General features: G+C 33.2%; 1 protein-coding gene across 3 annotated transcripts in view; it reads right to left on the bottom strand.

The window, feature by feature from the left end:
* LOC143252445 (calcitonin gene-related peptide type 1 receptor-like) overlaps positions 1-24,374 on the bottom strand; it is a 49,812-nt gene that overhangs the window by 25,060 nt on the left and 378 nt on the right. The window contains exons 1-6 of one of the 3 annotated variants that reach the window (XM_076504553.1): positions 17,192-17,325; positions 15,375-15,440; positions 13,723-13,904; positions 2,549-2,739; positions 1,015-1,140; positions 313-407 (exon numbers count right to left, since the gene is read on the bottom strand). In XM_076504553.1, coding sequence (XP_076360668.1) covers positions 313-407; positions 1,015-1,140; positions 2,549-2,739; positions 13,723-13,904; positions 15,375-15,404 — 624 coding nt within the window. In that variant the 5' untranslated portion in view covers positions 15,405-15,440; positions 17,192-17,325. Of the gene's footprint in view, positions 1-312; positions 408-1,014; positions 1,141-2,548; positions 2,740-13,722; positions 13,905-15,374; positions 15,441-17,191; positions 17,326-24,374 lie in introns of those variants that run through there. The other 2 variants (XM_076504555.1, XM_076504554.1) reach the window with 2 other exon arrangements.

The following is a 24,374-nucleotide window of genomic DNA, read 5'->3' as shown; positions in this document are numbered from 1 at the left end:
AATCATACGTCATAGTATTGTATTATTAACTGTTAACGGTTTACTAAAGTAACCTGCAAATTTCTTTAGATACCACCAGTAATTTGTCAAGTCATGGTACACAAATCTTATAACACTTCTAATAATCACCTAGAGTCCTATTCAAGAATCTTAATACACGTTTGATAACCACTTACATCGGTATGAGGCTATCTAAAAAAAACATCTAATGATCTGTTAGAGTAGTAAGTGTATATTTTAAGATTCTATTGGTTGTGATATACAGTATCCTCTGACTAGGTAGTAGCTGGTTTAAAGCACCAGTTTTCTTACACTCACGATTCCACAGCTGCTGTAGTCAGTCCATTCTTTTGATTGGTCAGTTACAAGCCACGCGCCGTTAGGATCACACATCTTCTTGGCGTAACCTAGAATATACAGTGTCTGTTGTTACGTCTTACTTTACCTCAAACAATCTTCGCTTGGTTGGATTACATTACCTCTCTGTGTAATATAGTCAAAGTTGTTACCTTTAAAAACTTTTTTATATTTATTCCTCTTGTGGCTTAGGAATAATTGAAATAAAAATCTAGGCGTACCTGTCCTTTTTCAAATTAAGATGTAAATGTTTCACATTTAAACAAAGAACATGTGGTTCATATATACGTTCTGCTTTAAAGTTACATAAGTTACAAATACTTATGTCGTTAAATTACAGTGATATAAGAAATATGTTGATTTACTAAATGAACTAGTTAGCATAACACAGGTCGCTGTTAGCATAAAGCAGGTCATTGTTAGCATCGTACAAATATTATGCAGGTCATTGTTAGCATAATACAGCCCTTTGTTAGCATAAAGCAGGTCATTGTTAGCATAGTACAGATATTATGCAGGTCATTGTTAGCATAATACAGACAATTCTTAGCATAATACAAGTCATTGTTAGTACACCAGATTAAAAAGAAATCGATAGAAACTCGACTTTTAGTTCCCAATAACAAACTGGTAATTGGAAACTTGTTTCATACTTACGTGAACATTGAGGAGGCTCATTCTTGAAGTAGATGTGATCTGGACAGTGGGCGTAAGCCATTTGACTAGCAGGTGTGTCCGGCCAGCATTGCCAACCGTCCCAAGTTCGCGGACAGTGAGACTCGTCTGCAGAATACGATTAGAAAAAGTTCGTTTAGAGTATTCATCCATTGATTAACGGATAGTAATATGCACAGGTGAGGTTACAGTTATCATATAGCAATATATATGAAGAAATGGAGTTATCAGTAGAAAAAATGATACTAAACTTTAAACAAGTGTAGTTGAAGAACGGATACGAAACAAATAATACAGACAAAACAAAACAACAATTACAAGCTCGGCAATAAACAAAACATTCAAACCACCACAAGAACTTGATGAATAACAAACGGATAATATGAAAACTAATGTAATTAAGTAATTTATATCAACGAGGATATACAGACAAACGGATTTACTGATGAACAACTTATTCAAACAACTGGATATATATATAACGGAACCCAAACACCATACTACGTCTGTGTTAAGATTACACAACGTGTATAAAAACCAAAGGTTTTGTATGTAGGTAACTAATGAGCATCCTTCAATATTGACAACATTGTTTCTTGTTCCTATCAATATAAAACTATTTAACTGGTTACTATCACTAAACCTATTCAGCTGGTTATTATCAATAAAACTATTTAACGTGCAAACCGACAATGTTATATTTACTGACGTTTATCGAACACCTTGTTTGAGTTTCAGCCAGTGATGGCTAGAATATAATGTTCGTTGACAATTTTACTCTCAAGAAACACACACAAACAATGGGTTTTCTTACCGTTTCACTTCCTTTATATCAAACACTACATTTGTTCTACGAATTTATTCTTCTGAATTATTCGCTACACAAGCTGCTTAACATAATAAAATTTAATACGAAGCGTGTGTGTGTTTTTTTCTTATAGCAAAGCCACATCAGACTATCTGCTGAGTCCACCTAGGGGAATCGAACCCCTGATTTTAGCGTTGTAAATTCGTAGACTTACCGCTGTACTAGCGGGGGGCAATACGAAACCTCTTACATCATTGAATTAATCACCTGTCATTGGTTTATACCAGTATTCACAAACAAGGTCAAGTCAAAGTTATAGCCAGAACAATGAATACTTATTTATAAAGATATAAGTTACAGCTAGATTAGTGAATACCTATTTATAAAGATATAAGTTACAGCTAGATTAGTGAATACCTATTTATAAAGATATAAGTTACAGCTAGATTAGTGAATACCTATCTATAAAGATATAAGTTACAGCTAGATTACAGAATACCTATTTATAAAGATATAAGTTACAGCTAGATTAGTGAATACCTATTTATAAAGATATAAATTACAGCTAGATTAGTGAATACCTATTTATAAAGATATAAGTTACGGCTAGATTACAGAATACCTATTTGGAAAGATATAAGTTACAGCTAGATTAGTGAATACCTACTTATAAAGATATAAGTTACAGCTAGATTACTGAATACCTACTTTTGTACAAACCAGATGAAGATAACATTGTATGACAACATTTCATCGCTGCTTTACAACAAGAAATCCACAGATCGCTGTACAGACTGGCTTTAAATGTACTGAAAATTGGACTAGAATGATTCGTCGGTCGTGGATAAAAAATACTTTTAGTTACAGGGTCCTGAAGCTGACCAATGGGTCCGAGATACCTGAGTTACAAAAGTAATAATTTGGTTAAAGAATACATATAAAAACAAAATTTATGAACTACCCATAAGATACAGTTAACAGAATAATTGTTTAAGTAAAATAACTTGGTCATTGATGTTGTTTTTTGTCATTAAACACAAAGAGTTCTCTATGCTCTGGCTACCACGGGTATCAAAACTCCATTTCCAACAGTATAAGTCACCAGAGATATCGCTGTGCCACTGAAAAGTGGGCCAAAGATAAGACTCGAAGTATGTTTATTGAGGTTAAAGAAAAAGTCTCCATATTACTGTTTAGGAATAAGCCTGAAATTACATTAGAAACAGAAGCAAGAAAAGCGATGAACAACGATTCGAAAAATAAAGAAAACAAAATACATAGAAAAAGACGTGTTTATGTATACTTACATACAGGATAGAGAAGACGTGTTTGTGTATACTTACATACAGGATAGAGAAGACGTGTTTGTGTATACTTACATACAGGATAGAGAAGACGTGTTTGTGTATACTTACATACAGGATACAGAAGACGTGTTTGTGTATACTTACATACAGGATAGAGAAGACGTGTTTGTGTATACTTACATACAAGATACAGAAGACATGTTTGTGTATACTTACATACAGGATACAGAAGACGTGTTTGTGTATACTTACATACAGGATAGAGAAGACGTGTTTGTGTATACTTACATACAGGATAGAGAAGACGTGTTTGTGTATACTTACATACAGGATACATAGAAGACGTGTTGTTTGTATACTTACATACAGGATAGAGAAGACGTGTTTGTGTATACTTACATACAGGATAGAGAAGACGTGTTTGTGTATACTTACATACAGGATAGAGATACAGAAGACGTGTTTTGTATATACAGAAGACGTGTTTGTGTATACTTACATACAGGATTACATACATACAGGATAGAAGAAGACGTGTTTACAGGATGTATACTTACATACAGGAGAGAAGACGTGTTTGTGTATACTTACATACAAGAAGACGTGTTTGTGTATACTTACATACAGGATAGAGAAGACGTGTTTTGTATACTTACATACAGGATGTATACTTACATACAGGATAGAGAAGACGTGTTTGTGTATACATACAGGATACAGAAGACGTGTTTGTGTATATACTACAGGATAGAGAAGACATACAGGATAAAGAAGACGTGTTTGTGTATACTTACATACAGGACGTGTTACACAGGATGTTTGTTTATGTATACTTACATACAGGATAGAGAAGACGTGTTTGTGATATACTTACATACAGGATAGAGAAGACGTGTTTGTGTATACTTACATACAGGATACAGAAGACGTGTTTGTGTATACGTGTTTGTACATACAGGACAGGATAGAGAAGACGTGTTTGTGTATACTTACATACAAGATACAGAAGACGTGTTTGTGTATACTTACATACAGGATAGAGAAGACGTGTTTGTGTATACTTACATACAAGATACAGAAGACGTGTTTGTGTATACTTACATACAGGATAGAGAAGACGTGTTTGTGTATACTTACATACAGGATAGAGAAGACGTTTTTGTGTATACTTACATACAGGATAGAGAAGACGTGTTTATGTATACTTACATACAGGATACAGAAGACGTGTTTGTGTATACTTACATACAGGATAGAGAAGACGTGTTTGTGTATACTTACATACAGGATAGAGAAGACGTGTTTATGTATACTTACATACAGGATAGAGAAGACGTGTTTGTGTATACATACATACAGGATACAGGAGACGTGTTTGTGTATACTTACATACAAGATACAGAAGACGTGTTTGTGTATACTTACATACAGGATAGAGAAGACGTGTTTGTGTATACTTACATACAGGATAGAGAAGACGTGAGAAATAGCTTTAGTTCATTTTATTTAATACCATTCTCCTTGCTTTTGTTTCCATTAAATTAACGCAATGTTGTCAACAAACTAGTGCTTATCTGAGGAGTCATCTTATTCCATCTTTGTCAGATAACAGAGATAACTAGGTATAAATAGCTTCCACTGAGTACTTCCATCTCGTTTGTTAGAGTATAAACAGCTTCCACCGAGTATTTCCATCTTGTTTGTCAGATATCCAGGTATAAACAGCTCACACTGAGTAGATACATCTTGTTTGTCAGATATACAGGTATAAACAGCTTCCACTGAATACTTCCATCTTGTTTGTAGATAACAGAGTACAAATAGCTTCTACTAATTAATTCCATTTTGTTTGTCAGATAACAGAGATAACAGGGTATAAATAGCTTCGACTGAGTACCTCCATCTTGTTTGTCAGATATCCAGGTATAAACAGCTTCCACGAAGTACTTCTATCTTGTTTATCAGATAACAGAGTGTAAATAGCTTCTACTGGGTAATGCCATGTTGCTTCTCAGATAACAGGGCATAAACAGCTTCCACTGAGTACTTCCATCTTATATGCCAGATAACAGAGTATAAATAGCTTCTACTAACTACTTCAATCTTGTTTGTCAGATAACAGAGTATAAAGGATTCTACTGAGTACTTCCATCTTGTTTGTCTGATAACAAAGTATAAATATACTCTTCAAAAAAAGAAACGCAAAAGGGATATTTTAGTTATTTTAAAGAGAAATATATGTAATAACGTTACAAGCTTAGAGTATGTGGTGTTACACGTGTTAAGGCACTGATTGTCAGACCAAAATGACAATAAAAGTTGTGCACTTTGAAAACGGAGGAAAACATCGGATTTTTCGCCAAAACGCATTCGTGTCCAATAAATTTGTTTGAGAGATCTGCATGTTCTGCAAGTACAACATGTGCAAAATCCCTATAAAAGTGACGGGTTCTCGGTTTCCATAGCTTAGTGTTAAGCCACCGACACGCAATACAGTTATGCCAAGACTGACTGAAGCACAACGCAACAACGCCATTGGTCGCTTGGAAGCAGGAAAATCTCGATCAGATGTTGCCAGAGCTGTGAATGTCCACCCAAGCACCATCACAAGGCTATGGAATCGTCACCAACAACATGGATCAACTTGTGACCGTCCACGATCTGGCAGACCTCGTGTGACCACGCCCACACAAGATCGCAACATCCGATTACGTCACCTTCGGGATAGTACCAGCACTGCGACGTCTACTGCCTCAACCTTACCAGGGCTGCGTAGGATTTCCGATCATACCGTACGCAACCGTCTACGAGATTCTTAGGCCCCATGTGCAACCCATCATGGTGAACGTCAACGACGTTTTTCAACATGACAACGCCCGTCCTCACACAGCCCGACTCACCACTGTCTTATTGAGACACCACAACATCAACGTTCTTCCCTGGCCCTCTAGATCACCAGATTTAAACCCCATCGAACATCTTTGGGACGAGTTGGACCGACGTCTGCGACGGTGACAACCTCAACCGCAGACTCTACCTCAGCTTGCAGCAGCTTTGCAGGCTGAGTAGACAGCCATTCAACAGGATGTGATTCGTCATCTCATCGCTTCCATGGGCAGGAGATGCCAAGCAGTTATTGATGCTCACGGGGGGCATACTCGTTATTGATGTTCAGTGACGTTAAACTTCACCTAGTGAGCGTGGACTTCGCCTTTGCAGACTTTGGATGTTCAGCAGTGAATGTACAAAGTTTCATATATGTCATACAGAACTACACGGAATAAACTTGTTAACAATATGTCTCAAATTTTGCCTTTTGCGTTTCTTTTTTTGAAGAGTATAGCTTCTACCAAGTAATTGCATTTTATTTGTCAGATATTCAGGTATAAATAGCTTCCACTGAGTACTTAAATCTTGTTTATCAGATAACAACGTATAAACAGCTTCCACTGAGTACTTCAATCTTGTTTATCAGATAACAACGTATAAACAGCTTCTACTGAGTAATTCCATCTTGTTTGTCATATAACAACGTATAAACAGCTTCTACTGAGTAATTCCATCTTGTTTGTCATATAACAGGGTATAAATAGCTTCTACTAACTAGCATCATCTTGTTTGTCAGATAACAGGGTATAAATAGCTTCGACTGAGTACTTCCATGTTGTTTGTCAGACAACAGAATATGAATAGCTTATACTAATTACTTCCATCTTGTTTATCAGTTAACAGGGTATAAATAGCTTCTAGTGAGTACACCCATCTTGTTTGTCTTATAACAAGGTATAAATAGCTTCTACTGAGTACTTCCATCTTGTTTGTCAGAAAACCGGTATAAGCAGCTTGTACTAACTACTTCCATCTTGTTTGTCAGATAACAGAATGTAAACAGTTTTCGAGCTAGATTCGTTTGTTGAAGTTCATATCAGAATAAAATTTTTTTTTTTTTTTGAGGATTAACGAATACAGAGATTCAAGTTAAAATTTTTCATTACTGATATAACCACTGTCGATACCCAACTAAACAACTATAAAATATTAGCGAAGAGAGCTGATTTAATATTAGTAAACGTTATATTGTAGCAGACGTAATTTAAATGAACTCTAATATGTTGTCAACAATAAGTTTAAGCTGTATCTGTTGATCACGATTTTTATTACTTGTACTAAATATATTAACAGAATTTTAACATCTCCCGAGTTATTCTACCATTTATTAAATCAGAAGGGCCGACATGTCGTGGTGCTAAAAGGCCTAGTATAGCCTGATAGGTTAAGGCATTTGACTAGTAATCTGCAGCTCGCGGGATCGAACCCTTTTATCGAACACACTCGATTCTTTCACTTGTGGAGACGTTACAATTTGACGTTCATTAACACTCTTCGTACGCGGGCCCGGCATGGCCAAACGTGTTAAGGCGTGCGACTCGTAATCTGAGGGTCGCAGGTTCGCATCCCCATCGCGCCAAACATGCTCGCCCTTTTAGCCGTGGGGGTGTTAAAATGTGACAGTCAATTCCGCTATTCATTGGTAAACGAGTAGCCCAGGAGTTGGCAGTGGGTGGTGATGACTAGCTGCCTTCCCTCTAGTCTTACCCTGCTAAATTAGGGACGGCTAGCGGAGATAGCCCTCGAGTAGCTTTGTGCGAAATTCAAAAACAACCAAACAAACAATCTTCGTAGGTAAAGAGTAGCGCAAGAGTTTGCGGTGATTGTTTTTGCTTAGCGGTTTTCTCTGTAGTTGTGTAAGTAATGTAGAAACGCCATATCACGTGTCTTGCAAGAAGTATATAATTACTGACAATGTAAGGAATTCGTAAAGATATAGGAATATTAGACTGTTTTTAAATAGATATTAACTGCTTTAGTACATATATTTTAATTGTGTGAATAGAAAACGTGTTCCAGTTCTTTATTGGATTTGAAAATTACACAAATATTGATAACTTGTATTTATAAATTTAATAACGAGATAATAGCTGCAAGACACGCCCCCCAGTGGCACAGCGGAATGTCTGCGGACTCCACCGCGAAAAACGTGATTTCGATACTTGTGATGGGCAGAGTACAAATAGCCCATTGTGCAGCTTTGTGCTTAATTTTACACAGCCAAAGCTTCAAGACAAACGAGTAAACTGAAAAGAGGGTTACTTCAGTTAAACGTGCTGGGTTATTATAAATAAACTTTACTCCTTACAAAGGGTAGATTATATCTAAAGAAGGAAATAGAGTATTGTTTACATAAGATTAAGAAATGGATGTTGAAGGTTGAAGGAAACTCACAAAACGGAGAAATAAGGTATAACAACTGGGCTATGTGGTTACAAAGGAATACAAAGAAAATTATATTAAACGTGAAACATGTTATTGATTTCGAACAAAGAACGTTGATAAATAGAAAAACAATCTACTCGAGGATTAAAAAGGGAACTCAATCAAATTTGGTTAAAGCTATTACTTTAAAATAAGTTTCTGAAGGCCCACAAACTAGTAACTATATTATATGTGATCTGGATACTAAACTAGAAATGTTATAGTAATTGTTAGATGTTATGAAACTAATGAATATACGATTTAATGATAACAGTTGAAGATAGAAATAAATCGAATTAGACAAATCTGGAACTAAAGTATTTCTCTCGTTACTTATTTTTTATGACTTTCTTTGAAAACTGTGTTTGAAACGATCTTGATATGAAAACGGTAAGTCAAAATAAATATCAACTCGAACTTTAGATAAAACTGGAGAAAATTCGGAAGGGTTTCTAAGATGAAGGGTTCGTATCACGAAACATGAGTTTATAAAAAAGAAACTCCTTGTCACTGCAATCCACCACAGCAACAGTTCTATTACATACAACGGTTTAGACAGAACTTTGAAAATATGCACTAGACAAAGATTTAAGTTTCGTTTGGAGTTTACGTGCTGATAAATCATATTTTATCGCAATGTACAGTTTTTATAATAAGTAAACTCTAATCTTACTTACTATAAATTGAAATAAAATAAAGATTTACGTTCTTACACGTGTACCAAATGAAACATGAGTTAAACCAAATATAGTCGATAGCTTTTAATAAGTTTAGTACCAGTTCAAGGCTAATTAAAATATTATATTAAAAATAAGTTTCCTTTGTTCGTTACGTCAGTTAACATTTTTGAGAAACAAATTTTACACATATTCAAACATCGAATAAGATATTCATCTGCTTCTAGTATCCAATGTTCTTTCACATAATGTTTGGCGATACCACTATTAGTACAAAGGTTATGCGTGCCAAATACGTATTTATACCGTATCATATACGAGTTTCTTCACAAACAACGGGCCTGGCATAGCTAGGTGGGTTAAGGCGTTCGACTCGTAATCTGAGGGTCGCGGGTTTAAATCCCGATCGCACAAAACATGCTCGCCCTTTCAGTCGTGGGGATGTTATAATGTGCGGTCAATCCCACTATTCGTTGGTAAAAGAGAAGCCTAATAGTTGGCGGTGGGTGGTGACGACTAGCAGCCTTCCCTCTAGTCTTACACTGCTAAATTAGGGACGGCTAGCGTAGATAGCCCTAGTGTAGCTTTGCGCGAAATTAAAAAGCAAACAAACACAAACAACGTTCTTAGAATAACACCAATAATGAAGTTCATATTTATTGGCATTACACATACCATTATTATTTTAACATAATGTTTCTTTTTCGATGCAAATTTATAATACATAATTGAAGAGAGATACGATGTTCTTCTACTATTTCAATCCAATACAGTTTCTTTTCAGTCCACAAGGGCCATATTCAATTAAAACAAATTAATCAGAAAACAACATGCAAAAAACTTTATAATGACCATCGCACAAACAGCTGGTTCATATTACTCTTAATTGGTTCACTTTCGATTCAGTATAGGATGTCTGTAAAACATCTCTTCTCTGAGACAAACAACCACCTAAATACGTTCTTTTAAACATCTGATATCGTTATGGTTAAAAATATTTTAATGTAAATGTTATTTTGAAAAAACTGATATCGTTACGGTTACCAATATTTTGATTTAAAAGTCATTTTGAACAACTCATATTGTTATAATTACCAATATTTTAATGTGAATGTTATTTTGAACAACTGATATCGGCATGCTTACCAATATTTTGATGTAAATATTATTTTGAGCAACTGATATCGTTACGGTTACCAATATTTTGATGTAAATGTTATTTTTAACAACTGATATCTTTATATTTTAATGTAAATGTTATTTCAAAGAACTGATATCGTTGTGGTTGCGAATATTTTGATGTATATATGATTTTAAATTATTGATATCGTTATGGTTGCCAATATTTTGATGTAAATGTTATTTGAGCAATTGATATTGTTACAGTTACCAATATTTTGATTGAAATTTTATTTGGATTACTGATATTGTTATGGTTAAAAATATTTTAATGTGAATGTTATTTTGAACAACTGACACCGTTTTGATTACCAGTATTTTAATGTAAATGTAATTCTGGACAAGTGATATCGTTATGGTTACCAGCATTTTTATGTAAATGTTATTTTTAACAACTGATATAGTTATGGCTACCAAATTTTAATATAAATGTTATTTTTGAACAAATGATATCATTTGGTTATCAATATTTTAATATAATATTGTTTTTAACAACTAATATCGTTATTGTTACCAAAATGTTAATGTAAATGTTACTTTGAACAACTCATATCGTTATGATTACCAATATTTTAATGTAAGTATTATTTTAAACAACTCATATCGTTATGGTTGCCAATATTTTGATGCACAGGTTATTTTGAGCAATTGATATCGTTATGGTTACAAATATTTTGATGTTCATGTTATTTTGAACAAATGATATCGTTATGGTTATAAATATTTTAATGTTATTTTCAAAAAATAATATCTTTACGGTTACGAAAATTTTAATGCAAACATTATTTTAAACAATTTATGTCGTTATGGTTACCAATATTCTAATGTAAATGTTATTAGGAAAAAAATATTATCTTTACGGTTACCAATATCTTAATGCAAATGTTATATTAAACAACTGATATCATTATGGTTACAAATATTTTAATGTAAATATTATTTTAAAAAAGTCATATCGTTACAGTTACCAATGTTTTGATGTAAATGTTATTTTAATCAAGAGATATCTTTATGCTTAACAATATTTTAATGTAAAAGTTGTTTTGAAGAAATGATATCATTATGGTTGCCAATATTTTGAGGTATATGCTATTTTGGACAACTGATGTCGTTATGGTTACTAATATTATGAGGTAAATGTTATTTTGGAATACTGATATTGTTACAGTTATCAGTATTTTTATATAAATGTTATTTTCAACAACTAATATCGTTATAATTACCAATATTTTGATGTAAATGTTACATTAAACAAGTAATATCGTTATAATTACCAATATTTTGATGTAAATGTTATTTTAAACAACTGATATCGTTATACTTATAATATTTTAACAAAAATGTTATTTTGAGCAAATGATGTCGTTAAGGTTTCCATTATTTTGATTTAAATGTTCTTTTGAAGAACTGATATTGTTACGGTTGCAAATATTTTAACTGATATAAGCTTTCAGACAATTGATAATGTTATGGTTATCAATATTTTGATGCAATTGTTATTTTTAATTGTTATCTTTACGGTTACCAAAGTTTCAATGTAAATGTTGCTTTAAAGAACTAATATCGTTATGCTTACCAATATTTTAAAGTAAATGGTTTTTGAACAAATTATACCGCTGTCGTTAGAAATATTTTGATGTAAATGTTAGTTTAAAGAACTGATATTTTTATGGTTGCAAATATATTAATGTATATGTGATTCTGAGCAGTTGATATTGTTAGGGTTATGAATATTTTGATGTAATAGTTATTTTGAACAACTGATATACTTATACTTTCCAATATTTTATGTAAAGGTTATTTTGAACAATTGATATCGTTAAGGTTACCAATATTTTGATTTTTAGTGTTATTTTACACAACTGACATTGTTATGATTACCAATATTTTGCTATAAATGCTATTTTAAAGAAGTGATATTGTTTTGTTTGTTTGTTTTTGAATTTCGCACAAAGCTACTCGAGGGCTATCTGTGCTAGCCGTCCCTAATTTAGCAGTGTAAGACTAGAGGGAAGGCAGCTAGTCATCACCATCCACCGCCGACTTTGGGCTACTCTTTTACCAACGAATAGTGTGATTGACCGTCACATTATAACGCCCCCACGGCTGAAAGGGCGAGCATGTTTGGCGCGACGGGGATGCGAACCCGCGACCCTCAGATTACGAGGAGCACGCCTTAACACGCTTGGCCATGCCGGGTCGAGGTGATATCGTTATCGTTGTAAATATGTTAATGGATATGTCATTTTAAAGAATTGATATCGTTATGGTTATCAACATTTTGGTGCAATTGTTATTTTGAACAATTGATATACTTATGATATCAAAAAATTTACTGTAAATGTTATTTTTAACTGCTAGTATCGTCATGCTTACCAATATTTCAATGTAAAGTTATTTTGAACAAATGATATCATTGTGTTTAAAAATATCTTGATGTAAATGTTAATTTTGAACATCTGATATCGTTATAGTTTCCAATATTTTAATATGAATGTTATTTTGATGAGAGATTTCGTTATGTTCACCAATATTTTTATGTAAATGTTATTTTAAAGAACTGATATTGTTATGGTTACAAACATTCTAATGGATATGCGAGTTTAAACAATTGATATCGTTTTGGTTAACAATATTTTTAAGTAAATGTTATTTTGAACTACTGATATCGTAATGGTTACAAATAGTTTTATTTATGTGTTATTTTGAAAAACTAATATTACTATGATTACCAATATTTTGATATAAATGTTATTTTAAAGAACTGATATTGTTATTGTTCCAAATAATTTAACTGATATGTGATTTTAAACAATTGATATTGTTATGGTTATCAATATTTTGATGTCAAATTTTTGAACAACTGGTATTGTTATGCTTTCCAATATTTTAATATAAATATTATTTTAAACAACTAATATTGTTATGGTTACTAATATTTTATGTGAATGTTATTTTAAACAATTAATGTCGTTGCATTTAAGAATAACTTGTTTGAAATGTATATTTGAAACTCAATAACAATTTTAAAAGTTGTTATTACAGATAACCTTTAAACTAGCTTATGGACATGACCTAGTTATTAGGGTCAGGTCTTGAACCATGAACCATTTAATTCACAATCTGAAGACTTTGACAACACATCCACCTTAACAACTTTTACACCACAAATTCGAACAAATATTGAACCTGAATTATCGTTTATTTTCATTACTTTAGTTACGTTTTCTTGTCAAATAATTTTTTATATCCTGATTTTGATTTAAAAATTTTCGAACCATAAGTTGTATTCAAAATGTACGTTTCATCCTCTTCTTCGTTTATTGAACAAAATTTGCCCTTCGACGCGCAACCAGGCGACAATTATTTGTTGGAAGAGTATAATAAACATGAAAGTTAAATTTACCGAAATGCTGTTGACTCGTTAAGAAAAGACCACTTTGGTAAGTAGTGGTAACAGCGGGCACAGGTGTCATCGTGGTAATCCTGTAATGTCAAGTACGACCCATGATTTCTCTCAGTGCGGCAATAAACACTCCCGTGGTCAGTTAAATTGGTTGTCTTCACACCGGTGACCACTAAGGAAAGCTAGAAGATAGAAATTATGTCGTTTGTCCTATAGACACGAACTTACTGTGTAAACTATTATACATAAAATCAGCACGTGATACAAAGTTGTGTTAGCTTGATATATGGAGATTATGGTGTCTTATAACCTATTATAACGTATAAAATTAGTGTAAAAATTACACTGACTGATAGTATCAACATATGAAAAAGTTAGAGCATAATAGGATTTAAGTTATTAAAAATAGCGCAGTATAGAGCACAATAATGTTTTAATATATTTATGCACAAAAACAGTATAGAGCACAATAAATTTTTAAGATATTAACACACAAAGCAGTATGAAGCACAAAACGTTTCAAGATATTCAAACACAGAGCAGTATAGTGCACAATAATGTTTTAAGATATTAAAACACATAGCAGTATAGTGCACAATAATATTTTAAGATATTAACACACACAGCAGCATATAGCACAATGATATTTTAAGATATTAACACATAGAGCACGATAACAGTAGTGTTTATCTGTATTTAACTGGTAAACGTCAATTAACGAAGGTTGTGTGTGTGTTCAGAATCGATATGAGGCACAACTTGATTATGCAGGACATATTTATTTTAATTGTCTAACTTTCATGACGTCTGTGGTGTTTGACACGTACGATACAAATAACCCTACCAATATCAAATGGGGGGTTTAGGATACGATACCGTGGGTTGTGACACCAATTTGTAATGAAGTAACGGATTCTCCCATTTGTTTGTATTTGGGAAGACGAAATCTTTATGTCTTCCTGATGGTACAAACTACTAGTTATTTCTAATATCATGTTTGCTATCCATCAAGTGTAACTTACAGGAGTAAAACCTATAAACGGCTTGGAAAGGTCTAGCATCACCGAATAAACACTCTTCCATAGCGGTTTGCCCTTAAAAAACCCAAACCTATACCTATATGTGAAGAAAGAGACAAAGATAGTTTGTTTTTTAAATTTCGCTCAAACCTACACGAGGGCTATATGCGCTAGCCGTCCCTAATTTAGCAGTGTAAGACTAGAGGGAAGGCAGCTTTTCATCACTACCCACCGCCAACTCTGGGGCTACTCTTTCACCAACGAATAATTGAATTAACCGTCACATTATAACGCGCTCATGGCTGAAAGGGCAAGCATGTTTGGTGTGACGGGGATTTGAGCCCGCGACTCTCAGATTACGAGTCGAGTGCCTTAACCACCCGGCCATGCCGGGCCCGACAAAGAGAGAGAGAGAGGATGTATATACGGCCTGATTTTTCTCAACTTTGCAGCTGGCCTGCTCCCCTCCCCATGAATTTCATCGCATCATCTGGATATTTGTTATAAATATTTAAACTTAAATAAAAACAGGTGTCAGACAAGAAGAAGACATGAATAATAAATGCACCACCAGAACTTACTAGACCTGTTGGAGTGTTTGAAAACTAACGTAACGAAATAAAAACGACCTACCAGTTTAATAATTGTTGCAAGTTTTGTCATCGGGAGGGCTTCGAGGAGCACGTTACTCTCGTATACCTGGAACGAAAAAAACACACAAAGAACTGTTCGTGATAAAGTGTTGCAAGCACTCTAACATAAACATCTAAATTACATTATAATTAACCGAGCAGTTTCTAGTAATTACCTTTGACAATGAGATGAAATTTTACAGCACACGTTAATATAAAACATGAAGATGAGAATATTCTGCACAACAGAACAATTAATCTTAATACAATCTCTAATTAAATATTAAAATGTTTGTTTATTATATATCACACTGATAGATGGCGTCGTGTTGCTAGTTCGGATAGAATGAAATATTAGAACTAGAAATCATAATACGGTATTAAACATGACGCTCACTGTTAGTAATCAAAAATTTTTTTACCGAAACGTTCGTTACGAACAGCCCTGAGGACTTGGATAATCACAAACATCTCAAGATGCAACATTTAGCCTGAAAAACAGGTATCACGTTTGAAGATTTTAATAGTGTGGAAACTAATACGTAGCAGAAATTTCGAACTGTAAAGTGAAAGGAATATTATTACAGTAATTACAATTGTAATGTTGGAACACGATTCGGTTCTAAATGTTCACTTCTCCATTCTCTTGTAAACGAATACAATCAATGTGACGTCAAACTCTTCCCTCCTAGAATATTGCGTTGGTGATTTAAATATAATTATGGGTTTTGAGTTTTCTTTTAGCTATTTTAAGCTTGTGTTTTTAGGTCCAATGTGTAATTTGTGTACATATAAAGTGAGTCAGGGAAAACGTACATTGTGTACATTTACAAACTGAATCATGTACGTTATAATCTACAAATACAAATTAAATCACATATATACGTTATATCGTACAATTAGGTGTTATATCATAAATTAAGATCTGCGTATAACTAGGCTATTCAATATAACACATAGAGTACACAATAGAACGTCTACATTATAAACAATATGTTACCTAATATATTCCACGTTACATAGGATACACAACAATACATCTATACATTACACAATACGACCAACATGGCCAGGTGGTTAGGACGCTCGACTCGTAATCTATAGGTTGCGTGTTTGAATTCCCGTCACACCAAACATGCTCGCCACTTCAGCCATGGGAACGTTATAATATGACGGTCAATCCCACTATTCGTTGGTAAAGGAGTACCCCAACACTTGGTGGTGGGTGGTGATACCTTTCCACTAGTCTTACACTGCTAAATTAGGGACTGCTAGCGCAGATAGCCCTCGTGTAGTTTTACACGAACTTCAATAACAAACAAACAAATAACGCTCGACCAGCAATCTGTAGACATTGGGTTCAGATCTTTGCTACATCGAAAATGTTCGCCTTTTCATCCGGATGGGCAGTTTAGTGTAACGGTACAAAAGTTGACGGTGGGTGGTATTGATCACCTGACTTCCACCTCTACTAAATTAAGGACACCTAGTGTAGATAACCCTTGTGTAGCTTTGCACAAGATTCAAATCAAGTATCGGTTGTGTAACAAGAAATTAATATGATATTTTCATCTTCTAAACTTGAACTTAAAATATGAAGAAAATTAAAAATCTGAGAAACTTTATTTATTGTACGACTTAACCATAGGTTTAGAGAATTAAACAGTATTATTTTTTGAGATCGTAACGTTTAAAATATAAATATGGTGCTTACTAAACTTGAAACTACAATTTGGAGAAGGACGGAGAAATCACGTAATTCAAAAATAGATGTAAAATTAATTAGAAAGTAACCATAGACTTTAACATAAGACGTACCCAGTATAGAGTAGAAACTTTTCGTTCCTCGAAATCTTCGACAGCAGTAATAAATCATGACATACAGAAGCCGACCAGCCTGAGAACGGAAGGCTACTGAGACGAGCAAGTGAATTTTACTGAAGTTAAAAATTTCACCGTTAGGTGGCTACCTGTTATTAAAAAAATGATTGAACTGTATTACGCTGAGTCCATTTCACAATTGTGTTGAGCAAACATTTTGCTAATGTCGTTGTTCCTTTTAATAACAGAATACTTTTCGAAATTTTTTGTGGAAAAAAGAATGTATTTGTTACATGATGTTATTTATTGTTAGCATTGTTCTTTAGTAATAGAATATGTTTCTTATATGATGATATTTATTGTTAGTATAGTTCTTCAGTAGTATAATATCTTTGTTACATGATGTTTTCTATTAATATTATGGTTCTTTAGTAGTACAATATGGTTGGCAGGTGATGATATTTATTGTTAGTATTGTTCTTTAGCAGTGCAATATGTTTCTCATATGATGTTATTTACTCTTAATATTGTTCTTTAGTAATACAATATCTTTGCTATATGATGCTATTTATTGTTATTATTGTTCTTCAATAGTGTAGTTCTATATTATAATGCTACCGGTGAGTAAGGTGTTATACTATCAATTTTATATTATAAAGCTAAGGGTGAAAAAGATTTTATATTATCAGTTTCATATTATAATACTACTGGTGAGTAAGGTGTTATACTATCAGTTTCACATTACAATACTACTGGTGAGTAAGGTGTTATACTATCAGTTTTATATTACAAAACGAAAGGTGAGTAAGGTGTTACACTATCAATTTTACTTTATAAAGCGACTGGTGAGTAAGATGTTATGCTATCAGTTTCATATTACAAAGCTACTGGTGAGTAAGGTGTTATAATATCAGTTTTATATTATAACGTTACAGGTGGATAAGATGTTATGCTGTCAGTTTTGTATAAAAAGCTAGAGTTGAATAAGACTATCAGTTTTATATTAGAAAGCAACAGGTGAGTAAAATGTTATTCTATCAGTTCTATATTATAATGTTACCGGTGAGCAACGTATTATACTATCAATTTTATGTTATAAAGCTACTAGTGACTAACATGTTATATTATGAAGTTTCAGGTGAATTAGATGTTATACAATCTGTTTTATATTAAAAAGCTACTGGTTAGTAAGATGTTATACTATCAGCCTTATATTATAAAGTTACAATTGTGTATGTTATATTACTATCAGTTTTATATTACAAAGTTTCAGGTGAGTTAGATGTTATACTATCTGTTTTATATTAAAAAGCTACTGGTTAGTAAGATGTTATACTATCAGCCTTATATTATAAAGGGGCCTGGCATGGCCAAGCGCGTAAGGCGTGAGACGCGTAATCCGAGGGTCGCGAGTTCGCGCCCGCGTCGCGCCAAACATGCTCGCCCTCCTAGCCGTGGGGACGTTATAATGTGACGGTCAATCCCACTATTCGTTGGTAAAAGTGTAGCCCAAGAGTTGGCGGTTGGTGGTGATGATCTAGTTGCCTTCCCTCTAGTCTTACACTGCTAAATTAGGGACGGCTAGCACAGATAGTCGTCGAGTAGCTTTGTGCGAAATTCCAAGACAAACAAACAAACAATGTTACAAAGTTACAGTTGTGTATGTTATATTACTATCAGTTTTATATTACAAAGTTTCAGGTGAGTTTGATGTTATACTATCTGTTTTATATTAAAAAGCTACTGGTGAGCAAGATGTTATACTATCAGCCTTATATTATAAAGTTACAGTTGTGTATGTTATATTACTATCAGTTTTATATTATAATGCTGCGGGTGAGAGAGACGCTATACTATCACTTTTATATTATGAAGCTACTGGCGAGTAAGATGTTATACTACCAGTCTTATATTATAAAGTTACAGTTGTGTATGTTCTTATACTGTCAGTTTTATATTATAAAGCTACGTATGAGTAAGATGTTATACTATCCGTTTTATATTATGAAGCTGCTGGTGAGTAAGATGTTATACTATCAGTTTTATATTATCAAGTTACAGTTGAGTAAGAAGCTATACTACTAGTTTTATATCATAAAGTTACAGCCTAGTAAGATGTTATGCTATCAGTTTTATATTATCAAGTTACAGGTGAGTAAGAAGCTATACTACTAGTTTTATATCATAAAGTTACAGCCTAGTAAGATGTTATGCTATCAGTTTTATATTATAAAGCTTTTTATGAGTAAGATTTGATACTCTCCGTTTTATATTATAAATTTACTGATGAATAAGATGTTATACTAGCAGAGTTATATTATTAAGCTAATGGTGAGTAAGATTTTATAGTATCGGTTTTATATTATAAAGCTATAATTGAGTAATGTGTTATATTATCAGTTTTATATTATAAAGCTACGGGTGAGTAAGGTGTTATAGTTTTAGTTTAACATTACAAAGCTACAAGCGATTAAGATTTTATACTATCACTTTTATATTATAAAGATACGCGTGAGTAACGTGTTTTACTATCAGTTTTAAATTATAAAGCTATTGGTGAGTGACGTGTTATATTATCAGTTTTGTGTTGTAAAGTTACGGGTGAGTAAGGTGTTATGCTATTAGTTTTCCATTATAAAACTATAGGTTAGTAAGGTTTTATAGTATTGGTTTTATATTATAAAGCTACTGGTGAGTAAGGCGTTATATTATCAGTTTTATATTGTGATGCTACCGGTGAGTAAGGTGTTATATTATAAAGCCTCTTTTCTACAAACCTAACTTACAGCAAACCTACAATAGTGTTTAAGTTTTGTTAAAACTAGATTATGTTTAGTTATAGAATAAAAATGTAAAAATACCTTGTTATTAATAGCACTTTCTTGCTGTTCAGTTTGATTTTACAACATTTAGAATTATACATCTTACTGTTCCGACAAGGGAAGCGCACTCTCTTGGCAAGCTGTTGTTTAATTTAAAAAGTCACGTTATGTATATAGTTCGTTGTTTCCGTTGCGAAGGGGAAACTAGTCCCTTACATCAATGTTTGTGTGTTTGTGCAAACTAGTATAGCGATTTACACGGAACTCGAAAGCAGCAGTTTAGATTACGTTTAGTAATTTTCGCAATATAGCAGTAGAAATCAAACAACAAAACCTTAACAATGGAGCAACAACGTTGGTGAACGAGCTATTCAAGCAGGTATTTGTTCTCTACTTCCTACCTGCTGAATGTTTCCTTTTTATATATGTAGACGACTAGTGATAGAAGTAAATTGCTTATCGTTCTTGTTCAGTGTCAGAACAGATCGATTCATTTGTCTTCTGGAAACAACAACAAAAAACACTGGTAAGTGTATGAAGGTTTTGTTGTACAGATCACGTTTCTTTTACGTTTGCCTGAGAACGTAACCGCTGAAACACGGTATCCCAACAAAATATCTAAGTATCGCAGGTCACCTCGACACAGAAGTTGCTTTGTAAAGAAGCAACAGAAAATTATCGTTACTGAATAATGACAATAGGTGGCGCTAAGATAGACAGTTAATATATCACGAGTCTAAAACACAAAGTATTATATTATAAGGGTAATAGCAGATACTAAAATCGATGGGTGTTATATTGTTAGGTCAATAGAAGATGTTAAAATCAATATGTTGCAAGGGTACTAGAAAATACGAAAATCTATGAGTCTTATGTTGCAAGGTTGATATGAGATACTAAAATCAATGGGTCTTAATTTAATACTTCTAACTCTCAATATAGTGTTGTTATCTTCACAAAATTTGGCAGTCTTTCAGTTATAAGGTATAAATCTTTATATACAAAATATCATATTTTATGATAAGGAAATTTTAATTAAATTAAATTAAATAAAGATTTGTCCATGAATATACTGGGTATTTATTTTGAGTATTCCTTGTGTAAAATAATTTTCGTGTTAAGATTAAAAATACTTTTCCTCGTCTCAAGAATCTCATATTTCCTTTGTATAATTCCTTAAACCTCTTAAATACATTTCAAATGTTTATTTTTAATAATACTTTATATATTATCAGTTATTTTATTCACCTTAACTCAAAACGGGATCTATTTTTGACCGACCTCGTAACTACAAAAAATTGAAATAAACATAAATTACTTTTTCTTTCTCGAATGACTTCACATTGTAAAATGAAACAACATTCGTTCGTCCTAAGTAGCTTTAAGCTCATAACAGTATACATGTATTTATAATTAACTTTTTTTGTTTTATTTCCCTTATGATTGCCTTTTGAGCCGTGTTTAACTGCAGTCTACATTATTAAAAGTTGTAATTCGCCCGTCTTACGAGCTGCTTAAGTTACGTTATCAAATTACATTGCCCAGGTGATGCTCGTGTGCATTCATTATGAAACATTTTATTATATTATTATTATTATTTTACCTAATTTAATCTGAACTAACTTAAATTTATCGTTTGTCTGAGCAATGACAATTCTGTAACGAGTAATTCGAGTAATTTATGCACAATCTCTTGATGTCTAGAGACTCGGGGCGTAAGAGATATTAAAAAGGCAGTAAGACGTACTAAAATCAATAAACTTTATATTACAAGGGTAATAGGAAAATCTAAAATCAGTGATTCTTATACTCCAGGTGTATAGGAGATATTAAAGTTAACAGTTCTTTCACCACCGCATACATGATATTATATATGTGTACACCAATACAGAGGTATAAATAAATAAATATATATAATATTAATAAAGGTTTGTCTATGGGACTGTGTTTGTGACAGACCACATAACTCCAGGAAATCTGCAACTTTGTATACATTATTAAGGGAGGTAATGAGGCAATGCAGGGGAAAAATCTTATTCCTAAACCATAATACCTGAAGAAAAACACATATAAAAGAAAATGTGACCACCACACTTTCAAACGGAAACAGCCTAAAAACCTAAAATTTTGGATGCATACTAAGTGAATACTGAGAGTGTGCACCTTTGTTTTAATACTTATCCACGTGCGTGTTAGTGTATGACAATTCTGTTGATGACCTCCTATAGTTGTTTAGTCACTAACATCACATGTCTGTCAGAGTATGGTAGTACTATTGATACCCTTGTACATTTGTTTAGTCACTGATATCACATGTCTATCAGTGTATTGTAGTACTATTGATAACCTTGTATGGCTCTTTAGTCACTAACATCACGTGTCTCTTAGTGTATAGTAGTACTGTTCTTAACTTATGTTATTAAATGTTGATTGTACAACATTCACTGTTTAGAGCAACTTATGATTCGTTTCTTAAGTCACAAGAAGCTGTGTTATTTAAGTGTCCAGGGGCCTGGCATGGCAAAGCGCGTTAAGGCGTGCGACTCGTAATCTGAGGGTCGCGGGTTCGCATCTCCGTCGCGCCAAACATGCTCGTTCTCCCAGCCGTGGGGGCGTTATAATGTGACGGTCAATTCTACTATTCGTTGGTAAAAGAGTAGTCCAAGAGTTGGCAGTGGGTGGTGATGACTAGCTGTCTTCCCTCTAGTCTTACACTACTAAATTAGGGACGGCTAGCACAGATAGCCCTCGAGTAGCTTTGTGCGAAATTCAAAAAACAAACAAACAATTAAGTGTCCAGTCAGTACGGAGAAGAGGTTGCAGCTCTAGCGGAGAGGATACCAAAAGTCATGACTTATCTTTACAAGTATTTTTTGATTGCTAAGTGCCAGTAATTGTGTGTTTTGGAGATGAAAAATATACTATTATTATCTCGTTACAGTTATCTTGGTGAACGTTATTTGTTGAACTGTTCAATATATCTAATTTTATTACCTAAATTTATAATTATTGTACTCTCATTGTAATGATTGTTCTTCGTTGTTAGCTTTATATATGTTTTTAGAATAATCTAAGTATATTAAAACTGCCAAACGTCGTGGTATATTATTAGGTTAGTGGCCCAAAATATCGTTAACTGCGCGGTTACCGAACTAATCAAACAATTCATTCTTATTGTTATTAGGAGGAACGTATGAAAAGTGTTCCTAGTTGTGTATAAGCAGTGTCAACAAAACAATGAATGTTGATCGAAAGAGGCCACAAGTAAACTAATATAACGACCATAATTTACAGTTACTTTATTAGTAATGGGTTACTTTTTCTAATGTGTTTCAAACTGTAGAATTCCGTCAATTCTTTAACATTTGTATTCCGTTTTTTACCTTCTAAATATATTCTTGCACTTTATTAATATTTTTTATGCCACTATTGTTATGAGGTTCACAACAATGCATTTCTCACGCATAGACGTGTCACAAGTTTTGTTGTTTGTTATAACGTAAACATGTCGCGAGCTTTGTTGTTTGTTTTCCTTCTTTCGAATAAAAATATTATCATCAGATATTCTAATCTTATGGCGCTGTCATGATGAAGACTCTTAGCCAGTAAAACAAAACCTTGTGAAATTGCAAGACACTACTAAAGATGTTTTTATACTGTTATCCGATTATAAGAAACATAGTACTGAAATTAAAACTAAAGTTGGCATGAGGTAAGGAAAAAACGACTCATTATCTCTATGTAATAATTATAAACTTTCATTGCAATCAACATTGCGGCTTCGTTAGGGTTAATAGCACATGTAATGCTCGATATGAAAATAGTCAGTCCTGCATGGCAAGGTGGTAAAGGCGCTCGACTCCCAGTCTAAGGGGCGCAGGTTCAAATCCCTGTACCACCAAATATGATCACTCCTTCAGCCGTGGGGCGTTATAATGTGACGGTCAATCCCACTATTCGTTGGTAAAATAAAAGCCCAAGAGTTGGCGGTGCGTAATAATGACTAGCTGCCTTCCTTCTAGTCTTACACTGCTAAATTAGGGACGGATAGTGCAGATAGCCCTCGTGTAGCTTTGCGCAAAATTAAAAAAATAAAAATAAAATAGTTCTAATTATACTATCCATAACGAAGTCGCAATGGAAAAATAATGATTATTATTTATTAATTTTATTAATAACGTTTTACTATCATTTAGGTAGTAAAGTTCGTTTTATTTTCTATCTTTACTGTCAAAATCTCTCTGATATTTTATTTTAAAAAATTGTAAAAGTAATTTATTGTTTATCGCGTTCTATGAAGTGTTACATAATGGATTCTCTGGAGTTTTAAATAGTGTAAACCAAAAAAAGGATAATGG

The sequence above is a fragment of the Tachypleus tridentatus genome, chromosome 6, assembly GCF_004210375.1.
Source record: "Tachypleus tridentatus isolate NWPU-2018 chromosome 6, ASM421037v1, whole genome shotgun sequence".
NCBI classification, from domain to species: Eukaryota; Metazoa; Arthropoda; class Merostomata; order Xiphosura; family Limulidae; genus Tachypleus; species Tachypleus tridentatus.
This window is presented reverse-complemented; position numbering and strand designations above follow the sequence as displayed.